The sequence below is a fragment of the Xyrauchen texanus genome, unplaced genomic scaffold, assembly GCF_025860055.1.
Source record: "Xyrauchen texanus isolate HMW12.3.18 unplaced genomic scaffold, RBS_HiC_50CHRs HiC_scaffold_840, whole genome shotgun sequence".
Taxonomy (NCBI): domain Eukaryota; kingdom Metazoa; phylum Chordata; class Actinopteri; order Cypriniformes; family Catostomidae; genus Xyrauchen; species Xyrauchen texanus.
Genome location: NW_026266842.1, coordinates 1 through 17,311, shown reverse-complemented (window position 1 = coordinate 17,311; position 17,311 = coordinate 1). Strand labels below are relative to the sequence as shown.

General features: G+C 38.0%; 1 protein-coding gene across 1 annotated transcript; it reads right to left on the bottom strand.

Moving 5' to 3' along the window:
* Window positions 1–624: 624 nt before the first annotated feature.
* LOC127642795 (NACHT, LRR and PYD domains-containing protein 14-like) lies at window positions 625–14,083 on the bottom strand. Its single transcript, XM_052125282.1, has 6 exons — window positions 13,999–14,083; window positions 13,615–13,900; window positions 9,914–10,087; window positions 9,416–9,586; window positions 9,051–9,221; window positions 625–1,051 (listed from the first exon to the last, which is right to left on the bottom strand). The coding sequence occupies exons 1-6, from the start codon at window positions 14,081–14,083 to the stop codon at window positions 862–864; spliced, it is 1,077 nt and encodes a 358-aa protein (XP_051981242.1). The 3' UTR covers window positions 625–861.
* Window positions 14,084–17,311: the final 3,228 nt, after the last annotated feature.

Genomic DNA, 17,311 nt, shown 5'->3' with positions numbered 1-17,311 from the left:
GTGTGTGTGTGTGTGTGTGTGTGTGTGTGTGTGTGTGTGTGTGTGTGTGTGCAAACACATTGTCACCTAATGTAAACAAATATGGCTGGACTGGAATGATTGAATTTCCCTGTTGTGTTAACTGCATATAGGTGAGCTGTTGTCCGTTATCGTGATGTTTTGCGACAATTTGGCTGTCTGTTTCAATGAGCGTACTGTGTGCTTGAAAAGACTATTGAGTTGCTGTTTGAGTTACTTGTGATTGACAACAGAATGATCACCTAATGTAAACAGACATGGCAGCGAGGAACATTGATCCCAATTTTGTGTTGACTGTTTGTATACGAGCTGTAAACTTTTATAGTAGTAATTTTGTGACCATTTGGATGTCTATGTCATAAAATAATCATACCATGTGCTTGAAAAGACTGTACGAGTATCAGTTTGTGTGAATATGAATTACAGGCACTTGGGCAGTGCAGTTTAGTGTTGGTATGAAAACCAATTTGAATCTGACAGCACTGACTGCTGCAGAAACACAAATGTGTGACGCTACTCTAATGGTGCCAGTCATAAACCATCACAAATATGCACCAGTAAGTGTGAAAGGGTTAAGTGACAGATGCTTAAAGATTGTTCTTTTGAATTGTTTTCCTAAAATTAGTAAAAATAATATTCTATATAAAATGTAATGATTACAAAAATGTCCTCATTCTAATGAAACACTAAAAATATATGTCTTCTGTGTGTATTTGTTAAGGATTTCCATTTTTTAAAAGGAATAAATACAGGTGCTGTTTCAGTGAATTCACTGACCATTCAATAAATTCAAGACCAATTAGGGCCTGGGTTTAAGGGGTTAATATGGGTATAAACAGGGTTTTACAGCTCAACATACTTAAGTTTGTCCAGTGTGCAGTTTGGATCGTTGAGTCTTTCAGAGAGCAGCTTGACTCCTGATTCTCCTGGGTGATTGTAGCTCAGATCCAGCTCTTTCAGGCGTGAGAGATTTGATCTCAGAGCTGATGCCACAGAACAACAGCCTTCCTCTGTAACCATACAGCCAGATAATCTACAAACACACAAACATAACAGTCAGATAATCTAAAAACGTGCATATAACCAGTCAAATAATCTACAAACACACATCAACAGTCAGATAACCAACAAACAAACATCAACATTTACCAGCAGCCATATTAAACTGTAGCTCAAGACTGGTTGCCACTGAAGCTAAGCAAGGTTGAGCCTGGTCAGTATCTGGATGAGAGACCTCCTGGGGAAGACTAAGTGTGCGACTGGAAGAGATATTAGGGAGGCCAGCAGGGGGTCTGTGTGGGTCTTAATGCCCCAGTATAGTGAAGGGACATTATACTGTAAAAGACACTGTCCTTTGGATGAGATGTTAAAATCAGGTCCTGACTCTCTGTGGTTATTAAAAACATCCTAGAGCACTTCTCGTAAAGAGTAGGGGTATAACCCTAGTGTCCTGGCTAAATTCCCCCATTGGCCCTTCTCAATCATGGCCTCCTAATAATCCCCAGCCACTAATTGGCTCTATAACTCTCTCCTCTCCACCAATAGCTGGTGTGGGGTGAGCATACTGGTGCACTATATCTGCCGTCGCATCATCCATGTGGATGCGCACACTAGTGGAGGTTGAGGAGAGTCCCCTGTTCACTGTGTAAAACGCTTTGATTATAGTGTCAGAAAAGCGCTATATAAATTAATGTTCATTCAACAGTCAGATAATCTAAAAACACACACATCAACAGTAAGAAAATCCACAAACACACACATAAAAAGTCAGACAAACTACATTTACATTTAGTCATTAAGCAGACCCTTTTATCCAAAGTGACTTACAAATGAGGAACATAAACACTTTGTCATATAAAAGTAAACTGTACCTGCAGGATCACACTGCCAAGTTCTAAGTGTTGCTATAATAGTACAGAAACTAGCACAGAAGAAAGAGACAGATAAGGATTTTTTAAAGATTTCTTAAATAGTAAGTGCCATTATTTAGGACAGGTTAAGTGCTCACAGAATAGATATGTTTTCAGCTTTTTCTTGAATGTTGAAATGGTTTCAGCAGAACGGCAGGTGGTTGAAAGCTCATTCCACCACCAGGGGACAGAGAAAGCGAATGAATGTGAAGTGCCTCGTTGTGATGGGTCCACAAGGTGTAAGAGGGTGCTGTTCCACTGGTTGTCCTGAGGGCCAAATTCAAAGCTTTGAATTTTATGCATAGCCAGTGGAGTAAGACCAAGAGGGGTATGATGATAGCCCTCTTTGGTTGCTTGAATAACAGACGTTTCACCGCATTCAGGACCATCTGCGGTGGCTTGATAGCACTAGCTGGAAGGCTGGCCAACAGAACACTGCAGAAGTCCAATCTTGAAATAACCAGAGCTTGTACCAGGGACTGTGCAGCATATTCAGACAGGAAAGGTCTGATTTTTCTGATGTAATAAAGCACAAACCTTCAAGACCAGGCAGTTGATGAGATGCGAGTACTAAAATGTAGCCGTTCATCAATTACTATTCTCAGGTTTCAGCTGTCCTGATAGGTCTCACAGTAGTGGAGCACAGATGAACAGTAACAGATGGGTTTGCTAGGATCACAAGTTCCATCAATGAGTTTGGTCTTGGCCAGGTTGAGATGAAGGTGGTGTTCCTTCATTCAGGCAGAGATCTCCAAAAGGCAGGCAGAGATATGTTACACCCTCCCCAGCCTAGGGATGGAAAGGTGCAACAAGGACAGATTTTATAATTCTCCTGCCTTGGCAATAAACACAAATAAGCAACACATTTCAACCCGGACTCCCTTGTTAGGTAGAAACAGGAGAAATAAGGTTAAATAGAAAATAAATATTACCCACCTCCATATGGCTTCCATAAAATGATAAACAAAGCAAGTAAATGAAAAATGTAACAATACAAAACAAAAAATGAGAGTCTATGCAATGCTCATAAAGTGTACTCTGTTTAGTGTTGTGAGCAAAGTATTAAGAATGTACACAATCTGGGGCAGGAGAAAGGAACACCTCTCAGAGACAGCCTACAAACTGTCTGCCTCTCATTGTCTCTCTCTTTATGTGTTGGTTCCACCCAGAATGTATCCTCTTGTCAGCCAATCCTAACAGGGAACTGATCATATCTGACACCTGGTGGCATTTTAACCTGTCATGAAAGGCAGATGGAAAACAAAACCAAAAAAAAAAAAAAACACACAGGGAGACAGCATAAAGAGATACGCCCGAGGATGTAAGAGATATGATTTGAGACAGTTGGATCATCAGGTTGGAACGATATGTAGAGCTGTGTATCATCTGCAATATTCAGTCTGATGAGTTCATTACTTGAACAGTTGGAGTCACCAATTCACACACACCAGTATAAGAGTGCGAGTGCACAGTCAAGAGTGTCCAGACAGTGTGCACATATTTACGGCAAGATTATAAAAAAAAAATAATAATAATTAAAAGGTAAATTTTGTGTGTACGTAACATAACATATATATATATATATATCAGGCCGCTGGTACCTGTGAAGTGCACTGAGACTGAACTCATATGGTGCATCTCAATCAGCTTTAGATCATTAGTCAGCACACTGGTCAGGGAGTCGTCCTGGATTGTTCTAATCAAAAAATTGTTCCAGTGCACTAAAACAGTCACTCCCCAAAAATCCCAGAATGCACCATAAAAACCAGTGAGCATCACATATCTCTGTGTTCACATCGTGTCACATCTTCAAGAAATTAGAATATGAATGCAAGTGTAAATTTAGTGAAAGCTTAGTTTTCTGTCTTTGAAAGAATTTGTTTATAACTATCTTTTATCCATAATGTGCAGAAAAGGTAAACAATCATACAAACTTTAAAAAAGTAGCTAAAACACTTTAAATGACCGTATAACCCATTGAAGAGTCTGAACGTCTATCTCTCACAGCCTCACTGTAATTCCCATAAAAATCAAAGATGTGAATAAGTCTATAGAGGAACAATGTATAAATGCAATACTCTCATTGCATCACTTTTCATTTGACACCTGCAGAAATCCAGCCACAATGAAACATTATTTCTTCAAACACATTTTTCTTCAGTCGTTTGTTCCTCACTGTGCATTTGTCACGTTCCCGCTGTCTGCCCTGTGTTCTTTGTCACTAGTCTTGTCTAAACTACACTTCCCAGGATCCCCGGCCCTAATCACTGCCAGCCCTGTGTCATTGTGCTCACCTGATTGTAGTTTGTCTTCATCATGTCTCCAGTGTATTTAAACCCTGTTTGTTCTCCATTCCCCTGTCGATCGTTGATTGAATGTTAGTGAATGATGTTTGATGTTGTCATCGTGCTATTCCTGGTCTGTGTTCCTTGCCCGAGTTCTTTGTTTATGTTTATGTTTATGTTTATGTTTATTTCCCCATCATGGGTTTTCCTTTGTTTATTTGTTTGTTCAGTTAAATAAAAGTTAAAACTGCGTTTGGATCCGCACCTCCTCGTCTGTCTTCACTCCAGCCTCATTCATAACAGCATTAGTTTATGATATTGCTGTGTTTTGTGACAACGGCCTTTATCCATAGACTATAAACTTTCATACCGTATTTTAAAAAAAAAATAATAATCTGTGGCAAACACTATATATTTGCACGGCTAGCCATTGTAATTAATGGTTATCTCAGTTTTTACATTTTGAGTCCAAAAATGTCCTGCCGTTGGGATTGCGACATTTTGTTAGGCCGCACGAGACTTCCCCAACGCAACGCTCCGACTCAGATTATACACGGCCATCAAACGCAAAATCAAGTGATTACTAATTAAAGTAAAATGGACATAAAGCGCTACGAATATTTATTGCATTGTTACAAACACACTTGATGATATAAAAAAGAATAATAATTGATATAAAAAATACTTTTCGATTTTAAAAGTCCTCTTCATCATCCAAAATAAATACAAATACTTATTTTTTTAAATTATAGTTAGGTTTTTATTCACATTATCCACTAACAAAAATAACAGTGATGCCACAGCTGTGTCCTGTTAAATCACTGATGGCCATTTGGACTTCTGTTTAGAATTATGCCACTGCAATTATTAAATTCAGCTGTTTGTTACTTCTGTGTTCATGTATGTTTCATGTTTTATTATTTGAATCTTTATTTTATTGCAGAATTGATTTGTTAGCTCTGTAAAGTGTTCCCCACAGGTTACTATTTTTGTGTGTGTACTTTACCTCACAGGCAGTGGTGCAGTGTTTCAGCCTCAAAACACTGGTTTAGTGCATGGCTCTAATTGATGGGTAATTCAATTGTACATTTCATTATCTCTTTTATATTATAGACAATGATGTGGATGGAGAGACTGTTGCAATTGGTCTGACGGAGTCTATGGTTTCATTCCTGTTTGAGGGATCATTTAAGAAGCAGCAAAATTCCACAGATTTGTCCAACAAATGAAGGAAACGGAGACGTTAACGCTTGAACCTGTGCCTGCAGAATGCCTTTTGCAGTCTTCGGCTGGAGCAAGGTTGTTGCTATTTAATGTTTCATTTGTTTCAGGGAACTATTCTTAAAGTTAATCTTAAAGAAGCTGGGGTTTTCCTTTGCTTCCCCATATTCATTTACTGTAATTATACTTGTGCTTAATTCATTTCTTGCATCTATAACATTAAGTATTAGAGATGTTTTGAAATTTCTGCCTTTTCCTTTGCCAACAATACAAACAGAAAACACTACTTAAACAGATCAGATAACAGACTATTTGACATGGTGAAAAAGCAGGTGCACAGTTTCAGCCCAGTGTGGCCAGAGTTTTTAGTACATATCTATTATTTATGTTTACTGTGCAACCATTTATTAAGGGTCAGTTCACCCACAAATACAATTCTGTCAATACTCGTCCCCGTGTCATTCCAAAATCTCCATCTCCAGAACACAAATTAAGATATTTGTAATGAAATCTAAAAGCTTTCTGTCCCTCCATTGACAGCTTACACAACTAGCATTTTCAAGAAAGGTGGTAAAGACATGATTAAAGTAATCCATGTGTCTCTACTGGTTTAACCTCAATTTATGAACATAATCTACTACATTTACAAAATATTAATCTCCAGCGTGCGTTCATGAGAGCACCACAACGCATACATGTTGTATTGATGCAAGAGCAGACGTTGTGTAAACACGTGTTCAAGATTCATATTTTGTAAATAAAGTGGTAAACTATGTTGTAAATACAACACACACTAAGCACTCGTGTGGCTTCATAAATTGAGGTTAAACCACTGATTTGGATTTCCTGCCTGACATATTGTAAATACCACAAGCACCCGCCATGAACAATCTGTCCCTCACGGACTGCGTGACTTCACCACAAGTAATTTTTTTTCGGTAACTAACCAACTAATAACATTTTTAGTTGACTAATCCTCTTTTAGTCGACTAACGATTAGTTGAATATTATGGGGCAGCCCTAGTCTTTACTACCTTTCTGGGCCTTGAAAGTGGTAGTTGTGTAGCTGTCAATGGAGAGATCAGAAAGCTGTCAGACTTCATTAAAAATATCTTAATTTGTGGTCTGAAGATGAACACAAAGTATTACAGGTTTGGAACAACATGAGGGTGAGTAAATAATGACAGAATGTAATTTTTTGGCACATATTTACAGTAAGACTTGTTTGGAAAAATTATGAAGTTAGTGTTGATTGTATTCATTTGTCAAAATTGCAAAGGACTTGAATTGAAACCGTTAAACTGATGCCATCGTTACTGTGTAATGGAATGTAATTTCTGATATGCGCTGTCGATCACAGCAGACTGGGCCATCTGACCCATTAGAGCAGAGTAGGCTCTCAGAAAAGAGGGGTTTAGAGAGACCGAATCATTTATGAGAAGAGAGATAATACTGCAATGAAAATTACAGTGTTTTTTGAACTTGGATGCATGTAAACCTAACCTCCAAAACCAATTTAGCAATCTGTAAAATAGCATAATAGGGGCACTTTAAAATGATTATTATTATGGTTCTTCTTCTTCTGAGACTTTAATTTTCCAAGAGAAACTCCTCCTAGAGCCTTCAACCTACAACCACCAAACACAGCAAAGATCTTTAGGCTGTAATTCCCTGTAGCAGACTTCCAACTTCCATTCATTTATAAAATATACATACCATTAGCATAACACACTAATGGATTATTCTCTGTTCTTTGTCAGTCTTTCTTCCAGAGCAAGCCATCAAGAGGTACAACAAGGTCTTGGACTATTTGAAAGGTGGGACAACAAACACCCAGGCATACTTCAAATGTGGCATGGATAGAAAGACCATTGCTGATACTGCTGCAATTGCGGAGCTCGAAGCTTGTGACAAAGAGGCCTACAAAAATTTGCGAGACACCTTCCAAAGAGGACAGAAACTGTCTGATTTTGCAGAGCGGTGCAGAGAATTATGCAGACAGGAGCCAGTGCAAAGCACCATTGAAAACAAAAAGAACGTTGGCTTGCTTATAGACTTTTGTGCGAGACAAAAATAATCTGTTTATGCATGTGTATGTGTGTTTCTTTGTATGATAAATACCATTCCATGCATGTTCTAGCCCAGTGGCTACACACAGTCACTTTTACTGTTTCATGTTACATGACTACTGTTTAAAGTCAGTCATCATAAATATGGCCCAGTGGCTACACACTGCCACTTTAGCTGTTGCTTGTTCCATGCGTCTTGTTAAAATCAGCAGTTTTTCCAGTCATGATGAATAAATATCATGTGCAAGCAAACACTGAAGTCATTTTAAGCTTTTGAGGTTTTTGGTGAAGTTTTAGATGGTAATTCCCATAGAAGTATGCAGTAACACATGAGTCATCACTAGTTAGTTACCATGATTATTACAGTAGTTACTAATGAAAAGCTAATCCTAAAGTATAGAATCTTCTATTCATTCACAAGATATTCACACACACACACACACACACACACATATATGTATATATGAGCTAGGAGACATACATAAAAACATATTTTTTGAGAGGTAGGTTAAATAATTAAATAACTGTATATGGTATTTGGATGGCTGATGACTCAATATGTTCCAGTAGTCACCATGACTCTAGTGATTCAATGCCAGTCCAGAGGAATGCCAGAAAATTGGCCACAGGACAAGTAAGGACTGCATTAAAATTATTCAGTTGATAAAAAGTTATAGGAGACAGCATAAGCTAATTATTGACAGCTTTCCCAAATCATAAGTCTGCTATGCTATTACATATTGATAATGTAAACAACGTTGTGTATTCGTTTACAGTAGCAGTTAAAATGTTAATGTGGTGCTAGTCATTTGTCCTGCATTAGTTATTGATTAGTTTTGCATGAATTATGAAACTTTTTCAGTAGTTCTCTGGGAAGCTTTCAAAAATATTAGTTATTCATTAGTTAATAGTGAACTACCACTTTCATCTGTGTGCTATTACTTACTAATTCATTAATCAGAGCTTCTTGTTAGTTAATAGTAGTTACTAAATTGTTAATATTGTGTTACACATTGGTTCCTGTGTAGTTATTCATTAACCAAGGAACCTTATTCTAAAGTGTTACCGAAGTTTTCTAAAGAGCTGGACATAAATTAATGTTGTGATAATTTTGAACTGTGATGTCACAATCAGAATAACTTGATTCACTTGAGAGGAAACAGACTCAGCAGAGGGAGCCCATCCACAAGTACCCAGTAGTTGGCGATCGTTACATCGCCAAGGCCGATAAATCCAATGGTATTCTGACATATTTAATTATCGGCATTGGCCGATAAATTTCCCCATTTGGCGACAAAAATCACCTGCCTGCACGTGAAGCATATGAGACATGTACACGACTAGTCACGGTTTGTTTTGTTGTTACATGCCATCGTGTGATATGTCGGCCTTGTATTGGTCTATTGGCCACCCTGCTCTCTGGATATCGATATCGGCCATTAAAAACCCCATATTGGTCAACCAATGGTACACAGTAACCACAGCTATGTACCACAATATATTCATATTGTATCTTCCAATGTACTAATGAATCTGCAAAGACAAACCTCAGTATTTCCAGTATACAGTGAGGACTCTTCAGTGCATCAGAGAGCAGCTTCACTCCTGAATCCTGCAGGTCATTGTTACTCAGGTCCAGCTCTCTAAGGGATTTTGATGATTGTAGAAATGAAGACAAACTTTCACAGCACTGATCAGTGAATCTACAAGCTGCAAATCTAAAACAAATAAAGAAACAATGATAAAGAGCAGTTTTATATAACAAATGGTAATAACAGAGTGAATGCTCTACAGTTTGATATGAAGGGTTGTGACAATCACTGAGCCATTTATTGTTTCATTGTCACAGCTATGAACCACAATATATTCATATTGTATATTCCAATGTACTAATAAATCTGCAAACACAAACCTCAGTATTTCCAGTATACAGTGAGGACTCTTCAGTGCATCAGAGAGCAGCTTCACTCCTGAATCCTGCAGGTCATTGTTACTCAGGTCCAGCTCTCTCAGGGATTTTGATGATTGTAGAAATGAAGACAAACTTTCACAGCACAGACCAGTGACTCTACAAGCTGCAAATCTAAAACAAATAAAGAAACAATGATAAAAAACAGTTTTATAAAACAAATGGTAATACCAGAGTGAATGCTCTACAGTTTGATATGAAGGGTTGTGACAGTCACTGAGCCATTTATTGTTTCATTGTCACAGCTATGAACCACAATATATTCATATCAGTATATTCCAATGTACATTTACATTTATGCATTTGGCAGACGCTTTTATCCAAAGCTGACTTACAGAGCCCTTATTACAGGGACAATCCCCGAGCAACCTGGAGTTAAGTGCCTTGCTCAAGGACACAATGGTGGTGGCTGTACGTACTAATAAATCTGCAAACACAAACCTCAGTATTTCCAGTGTAGAGTGAGGACTCTTCAGTGCATCAGAGAGCAGCTTCACTCCTGAATCCTGCAGGTCATTATTACTGAGATCCAGCTCTCTCAGACTTGAGGAGTTTGAGCTGAGAACTGAGGCCAGTGCTGAACAACTTTGCTCTGTCAGATTGCAGCCCATCAAACTGAGCGAAATGACAAGATAACAGTGTGTTAATCTATATGTTTTAGTGAAGGCTTCTCAGCACAGCTGTTGGGTACAAAGAAAAAATATATGGCCACTGTGTTTGATTGCTCATAGTCGTTTGCTCATTTTTTGAAGCTCTTTTACTGTCAAGACCCAGTCTGGACTGCCCAACTCGTTTTGTTCTGGAGTTCTGTCTGTTTTGGTCCATGTGTGCATTTGTTTTGAGCACATGTCTTTGTTTGTGTTTGTGTCAGCCATGTGCTCTACTTACGCTGCCTCCTCATTCCACCTTGCCACACCTCCTTATCTGATCCTTGTTGCGTTGTTTGTCATCACTTGTTCCTCATGTGCTCTCCCTCTACATACTGTGCCTTCTACCTTCTTGTGTCTGTTAGATCATTAACTGATCATTAACATCTAACTGTTAGAACTCTAACACTGTTAGAGTTTGGTTAGTCAGTCATTCCTAGTCTGTTTCTCCAGTTGGTGTTTTGTTTATTTTCTTAGTTTCAAATTGGTTCTATTAATTTTATTGTGAGAGTTTTTGGTTTGTATTTTGTTTTTTTTTTCATAAAAGCTCTTTGTTTAGCATCCCAGCACTTGGGTCCAAATTCCTGAAAAATACCCTGATGTCTAAGAATTTTTGTCTCGAAAACATATTTGAACTTCCCCAAAACAACTATAATGTATGATGGAAGTGAAGTTAGGTCAATTAAGCAGTTTATTAAAGTTATATATTAACAGCATAATACTTAAACTGTTTATCACACAGTTATAGCCTGTTCATTGTTATGTTAACATTTAAATTTGTGCAAATCGTGATTAATCCTGTCAAAAAATTAATTCTAATGAAATAAAATTAAACATATATGATTTATACATAAGCCAAATATTTTTCTCAAGTGCAAAAATCACGAAATAATTCCACAAAGTGACATCAGCCTGCAACACGCTCCAAGTAATCAAGGGTTTAGGTTGTTCCAGTTAAACCCATTGCATGTCTTACAAAAGGTATTGGACACTCGCACAACGTAAGCAGTGACATACATCCAAGTCCATGTGACAGAGTGAAGTATGCAAGGGGATACAATTTTTAAATGGATGGTAGGCCTGAGCAGCACACTGAGGCGTGAATTAGGCAAATGTGCCACATAGCGACGTAGCTATTTCACAGAAGTAATGGCTGGACTGCAAACCATGTCTTTCAGGCAGTTCAGGAGCAGTGTTTTCGGTGCGAGAGTGTAACACCCTTTGGGGTGGAATTTGTGCTTTGTAACTTTGCAGACCTTTTACATGCACAAACAGCTATATTACACACTAATGGAAAGGTAATGTCCCAATAAGTATAATAGGGCCTCTTTAAGCCTAATCTAGACACTAATCAGATAATTTACTGTTTTAACAATGTAAACAAAAAATGATGTCACTGTGACATCATCATACGTAACTAACTTGCTCCAAAAAAGTCAATTGTTTAGCTGTTTTCAATGGCAGCAAATGTAGGTGCTTCTCTTTCACACTGTGGCCCCGTTTTTCAGACCACCGTGTAAAACACTTGGCATTAAGCTGAGAAGTCAATTTAATCTATCAATCTTTTAAAGAGAAAATAAGGCTTTGACATCATGTATTTATACTTACGCTCATCCTATAATGACATGAGAGATTTCAGAAGACATGACAACATTTCTGGTAAGTGAACACAGTGATCAACGATGCTCTCTGGTTTTTATGGTGCATTTAGAGAATTTTTAGGGAGAGAATGTTTCAGTGCACTGGAATGATTTTGCGACTGGGACAGCTGTAATAATGGCTGACTCCCTGAACAATGCTTTGATTAGTGAACAAGAGAGCTGATTGAGATACACCTAATGAATATTATTGAGTGCGTTCAACTTCAACTGCAGCTTGCCTTATCGATCTGCAAGATTTACCAATTGTAGTAGCAGGAGGAGATGAAAACGGAGCCGTCAAGCCGGACACATTCTGCTTCACCGACATGTGCTGAACCCATATTAGTCACAGAAGATCCCACGATGATTGCTTTGTTTATTACAGATGAAGTGGTAATCAGAACTCAGGTTTGAAATGTAAATATTGATTTGAAAAGGTCAAATTATTTTGATACCAATAAAGGAGTCCATATTTTTAGTAATTTGGAATTGTTTTTAGGAATAAACATGATATTACTATGAAAAACATATTATAATATGAGATCAATAATGTGCTGTTATAAAACATTAATTAGTGAGAGTTTAGTGGAACTGTAGATTTCATAATTAACACCTTGTTAATTGCATACCATCATACTACTCTTAATTCTTTCTCAGACTGACATAGCTGAAGTAGTAAAAGTAGTATGTGTCGCATCCCATGAAACACACGTCACCATTGTCATCTGTGATTCTGGCCAATCATGAATAAGTTGTGACATCATCAAAGCTCTTGCAGCCACTCTGGAGAAGCTGCATTGGCAGTGCCAGCCGGCTGTTCTTGAATTGCTCTCGCGGTTCTTTAATGGCATACATCACGGTGACGCTGCACTGACGCCATCTTAAGTCACACAACATTTCTAACCGACATGCACTGCTTCAAGTCAAACTCTGATCGGATCTGATCACACAGCGCTGCATGAAGTTAAACATCTATTGATTACACTTAGATGAAAACATTACCTACAGATGATAACACAATATTTACCACCAAATTCTCTTTTCCTCTGTGTACAATCTTCTAATTTAACAATAATGTCACCTCAGTAAATCAGTCAACAAAGATAAACACTTGACATAAAGCCGTCTAAACTAATAATTCATTACCAATCTAAATAAATATTGATCGCTATATTATTCACACCTTAATGCAATTTTATATATTAAAGTATAACATAATTTAATATAGTTTTTAATAAAATCCATTAAAGGATTATCAAAACAGAAACAGAAAAACTGTGTAAAATAAACATTGCAGGAATAAAGGAAGCTACAATATGACAAATAAATTAATAAAGTAAAAAACAATCAAACCCTTAAAATAATAGTAATAATTATTCAGTATTATAATAATAAACTTGACTGAGTCCCCGATAATAATTCAGTATTGTATCATATTTAACTGGGTTTTGCACATCATGTTCATTAAAGAAATGTTTTAGTAAAAATATATGCAGGTAAATAATGATTTATTTATGAGGCTGATGTGTATTATTGTATGTGGAAGCATAAATAAAAATGATAAAGTATCAGTATAAAGTAAATAAAGTATCGTTTTGTATTTATTTAGTGGAAAACTGTAGAAAACATGCTTTTGTTATTTTAAACTAGATTATTAACTTTGCATTAAACATTTTGAATCTATTTGGCAACAATGTCTGTTTAAAATGAAGGTAAAACTATTAAAAGTAACACATGAAACCAAACAAACATCAAAATAGTATAAGGGGTTGTTTTAATCTAACAAAAGTACATTAAAATCTAACCTCTGCTATTTAATTTCAATAAAGTGAGTTTAAAACACTAAATTACTCACTCAGCTTTTCTGGATGCTTTGATCACCGGCAGCAGCCTCAGAAGACATTCATGTGATGGATCATATTTCCTCAGATTAAACTGATCCAGCTCCTCTTCTGAGTTCAGCAACACAAACACCAGAGCTGACCACTGAGCAGGAGAGAGACGGACTCCAGAGAGACGATTGATATCTCTTCTGTTCACGTATGTTTGTACTTCCTGCACTAGAGAATGATCATTGAGTTCATTCAGACAGTGGAACAGATTGATGGATTTCTCTGGAGAGGGATTCTCCTGATCTTCATCTTAATGTACTCAACTATTTCCTGTTTGCTGTCAGAGCTGCTTCCTGTCTGTGTCAGTAGGTCTCGTAAGATTGTCTGATTGGACTTCAGTGAGAGACCCAGAAGGAATCGAATGAAAAGGTCCAGGTGTCCGTTCTCACTCTGTAAGGCCTTGTCCACTTCACTCTTCAGGAAATCACTCATTCTTGACTTGTTTTGCAGAAACTTGAATAAAGCAGCGAGAAACTCCTGAATGCTCAGATGCACAAAGCTGAACACCTTCCCCAGGTGCAGTCCAAACTCCTCTCTGAAGATTTGGGTACAAACTCCCGAGTACACTGACGCTTCTCTGACATCAATGCCACACTCTCTCAGGTCCTCCTCATAGAAGATCAGGTTCCCTTTTTCCAGCTGTTGAAAAGCCAGTTTTCCCAGAGACAGAATCCTCTTTCTAGCCTGCTGAAGATCCACCTCACATTTCCCATCATACTTCTGGCTCTTCAGTTTGCTCTGAAAGATCAGGAAGTGTGTGAACATTTGAGTGAGAGTCTTGGGGATCTCTGCACTCTCTGCTTCACTCAACAGTCTCTGGAGAACAGTGGCTGAAATCCAACAGAAGACTGGTATGTGACACATGATGTACAGGCTTCTTGATGATTTCATGTGTGTGATGATTCTGTTGGCCAGACGCCATCTTTTATTCTCTTCCTGAAATACTCGTCCTTCTGAGGGTCATTGAAGCCTCAGTACATCTGTGAGCTGGTCAACACACTCAGGAGGAATCTGATTGGCTGCTGCTGGTCGAGAGGTGATCCAGAGCAGAGCAGAAGGAAGCAGATTCCCCTTGATGAGGTTGGTCAGCAGCACATCCACTGAGGCCGATTCTGTCACATCACACAAAATATCATTGTTCTGGAAATCTAGAGGAAGTCGACACTCATCCAGACCATCAAAAATGAAAATGACTTTGTAGTCATCAAGGAATGTTTTCAATTCTCTCAGTTCTTTTGTATCTGTGAAAAACTGATGAAGAAGATCCATCAAACTGATATTTGTGTGCTTCATCAGATTGAGCTCTCTGAAAGGAAGTGGAAATATGAAGTGAACATCCTGATTTGCTTTTCCTTCAGTCCAGTCCACAATGAACTTCTGCACAGAGACAGTTTTCCCAATTCCAGCAACTCCTTTAGTCAGCACAGTTCTGATGGCTTTGTCTTGTCCAGGTAAGGCTTTAAAGATGTCATTGCATTTGATTGGTGTTTCCTGTGTCTCTGCTCTCCTGGATGCTGTCTCAATCTGTCTCACCTCATGTTCATTATTGATCTCTGCACTCCCTCCCTCTGTGATGTACAGCTCTGTGTAGATCTCATTCACAAGTGTTGAGCTGCTTTGATTTGACATTCCTTCAGTAATTCTCTGGAATTTCTCTTTTAGTTTTGTTTTGAGTTTTTGTTGATGCACAGAAATCAGTTCTGATGTAAAGAGGAAAGAAATGGGAATTATAATTGATGTTGATGTTTAATGGTCATTAGACATGAAGTTTATTTTCTTTCACTAATATTGAGTGAATCCAGACACTGTGTGTTTCCTCTGAAGGTGACGTGATGTAATAGTGACGTGAGTGCGAGCTCTTACTGGTTTGAAGTGTGTTAGCGAGGTCTGTCAGCTTCATCTTCTTCAGGACGTGCAGTGTGATCTTCAGAAACCCCTCTCTGACTCTGCTCTGACCTTCATCATCCTCCTCCTCTCTCTCAGAGCATGCTGGGGAATCTGAGATCAGTAGTCTCTTGATACTCTTCAGCTCTTTCTTCATCAGAGAGATGATTTTGTGCTCAAGTTCCTGAAATCAGTGAACATTCAAACAACAAACTTCATTCAGTAACAGACAAGAACTGAAGGATCAGTGGACAAGAATCACCACTCATTTTATTTGTGCTGTAGTTGTGTTGAATTCGTCGTGTGTGTGTGTGTGTGTGTGTGTGTGTGTGTGTGTGTATTAAGATTAGGGTGAAGCTAAAAAAACAGCCTATAAGGTATACAGTCTCTCTCTCACTCACACAGGCACTACACACACACACACACACACACTCACACACCACAAAAATGGAGTCCAATGGCACTTTCCCAGCAGTTGTCTCTGACTCATCCTGTTTGTTTCTGTAGTTGATCAAAGACTCTCCTGAACTGAAGTTAAGTGGATGATCCATTGACCGGTCACTCTTCATGGACACACAGCTGGGTTCAGGAGATTCTCCATGAATGACACTAAAACAGCAATTAAACAGAGTTTAGTTCATGTGTTTTTTAGTAATCTGAAAACATAATTTCAACATCCAGTGCAATAAAACACATTTAATGATGAGTCTTATATATTATATGTCACATGAGAACTTGCAATGTCACTAACATCAACATAAGTTCTCACATAAACACTCGAGCCGCTGTGAACAAACATCTCTCACAGCACTCATGAATGCACAACAGACGTCAAGATTTACAGTGAAAAATTACACATTTATACTTTTATTTTAAGTTTTAAAGTGAGGCACTCTCCACTGCCATTGTATTAACAAGACCACTCACCATATTCATTAAAACATCTGCTTTTGTGTCTTCTGCATGAGGGTGAGTGAATTATGACACAATTTTCATTTTTAATGAACTGAGAAATCCTGAAGCTGCAGTGAGGACGTGTGTTTTATTTGATCATTCAGAACACAAAACACAACATAACGGGACATTACAAGCAGGGGCGGGATTACGATTTCTGAGGCCCTGAGCAACCGACCAAATAGTTGCTTAAATTACGTCAAATTGATTTTAAATCATAATTTTAAATTCATCCTATAAGCCGTTGTATTAAAGTACATTCAAAATGTTTAATGAAAAAAAAATCTAGTTAATTATAATGAATGAGTTGTTGTTGTTTTTTGTGAACAGGGTGTGCAAGAATCTACTTCACCAGTAACATTTTGGAATTTAGTTGGTATTTATTAATATTATAACCATCAATTAATGTTTCCCATGGACTACACTTCCCATAATTCCCTGCCCTCATCACTGCCAGCTGTCTCCTGTTGTCCTCACCTGTGTTTAATTTGTCATTAGTCCTTTGTGTATTTAAAGCCCTGTTTGTTTGCTCACCGGTTGTCAGTTGTTGAATGTATTCATGTCTTGTTCTAAGCCCTGTTCTTGGTTTTTCTTTACACTCTGAGTTACCGTGTTCATCTTTTGTGTTCATTAAAAGCTGCACTTAGATCCTCATTCTCGTCTGCCTCATTACACGGTCACTGCGTGACACACTGAAGAAACACAGAGACGCGGTGCAGCAGTCAAGGATGTTCGTCCAGCACGTGTTCATTGGAAAACAATGAAACAACAGAGCAGACACACACAATAACACGCTTTGGTGTGAACGGCCCCTAACTCATC

What these genes read in the sequence shown, in the direction of transcription:
- LOC127642795 (XM_052125282.1), bottom strand. Translation starts at nt 14,083, where the DNA reads ATGAGTGATTTCCTGAAGAGTGAAGTGGACAAGGCCTTACAGAGTGAG. An exon ending in TCTACACTGGAAATACTGAG is followed by an intron (nt 9,587 to 9,913) that starts GTTTGTGTTTGC and finishes TATTTGTTTTAG; the next exon opens with ATTTGCAGCTTGTAGAGTCA. An exon ending in TGTATACTGGAAATACTGAG is followed by an intron (nt 9,222 to 9,415) that starts GTTTGTGTTTGC and finishes TATTTGTTTTAG; the next exon opens with ATTTGCAGCTTGTAGATTCA.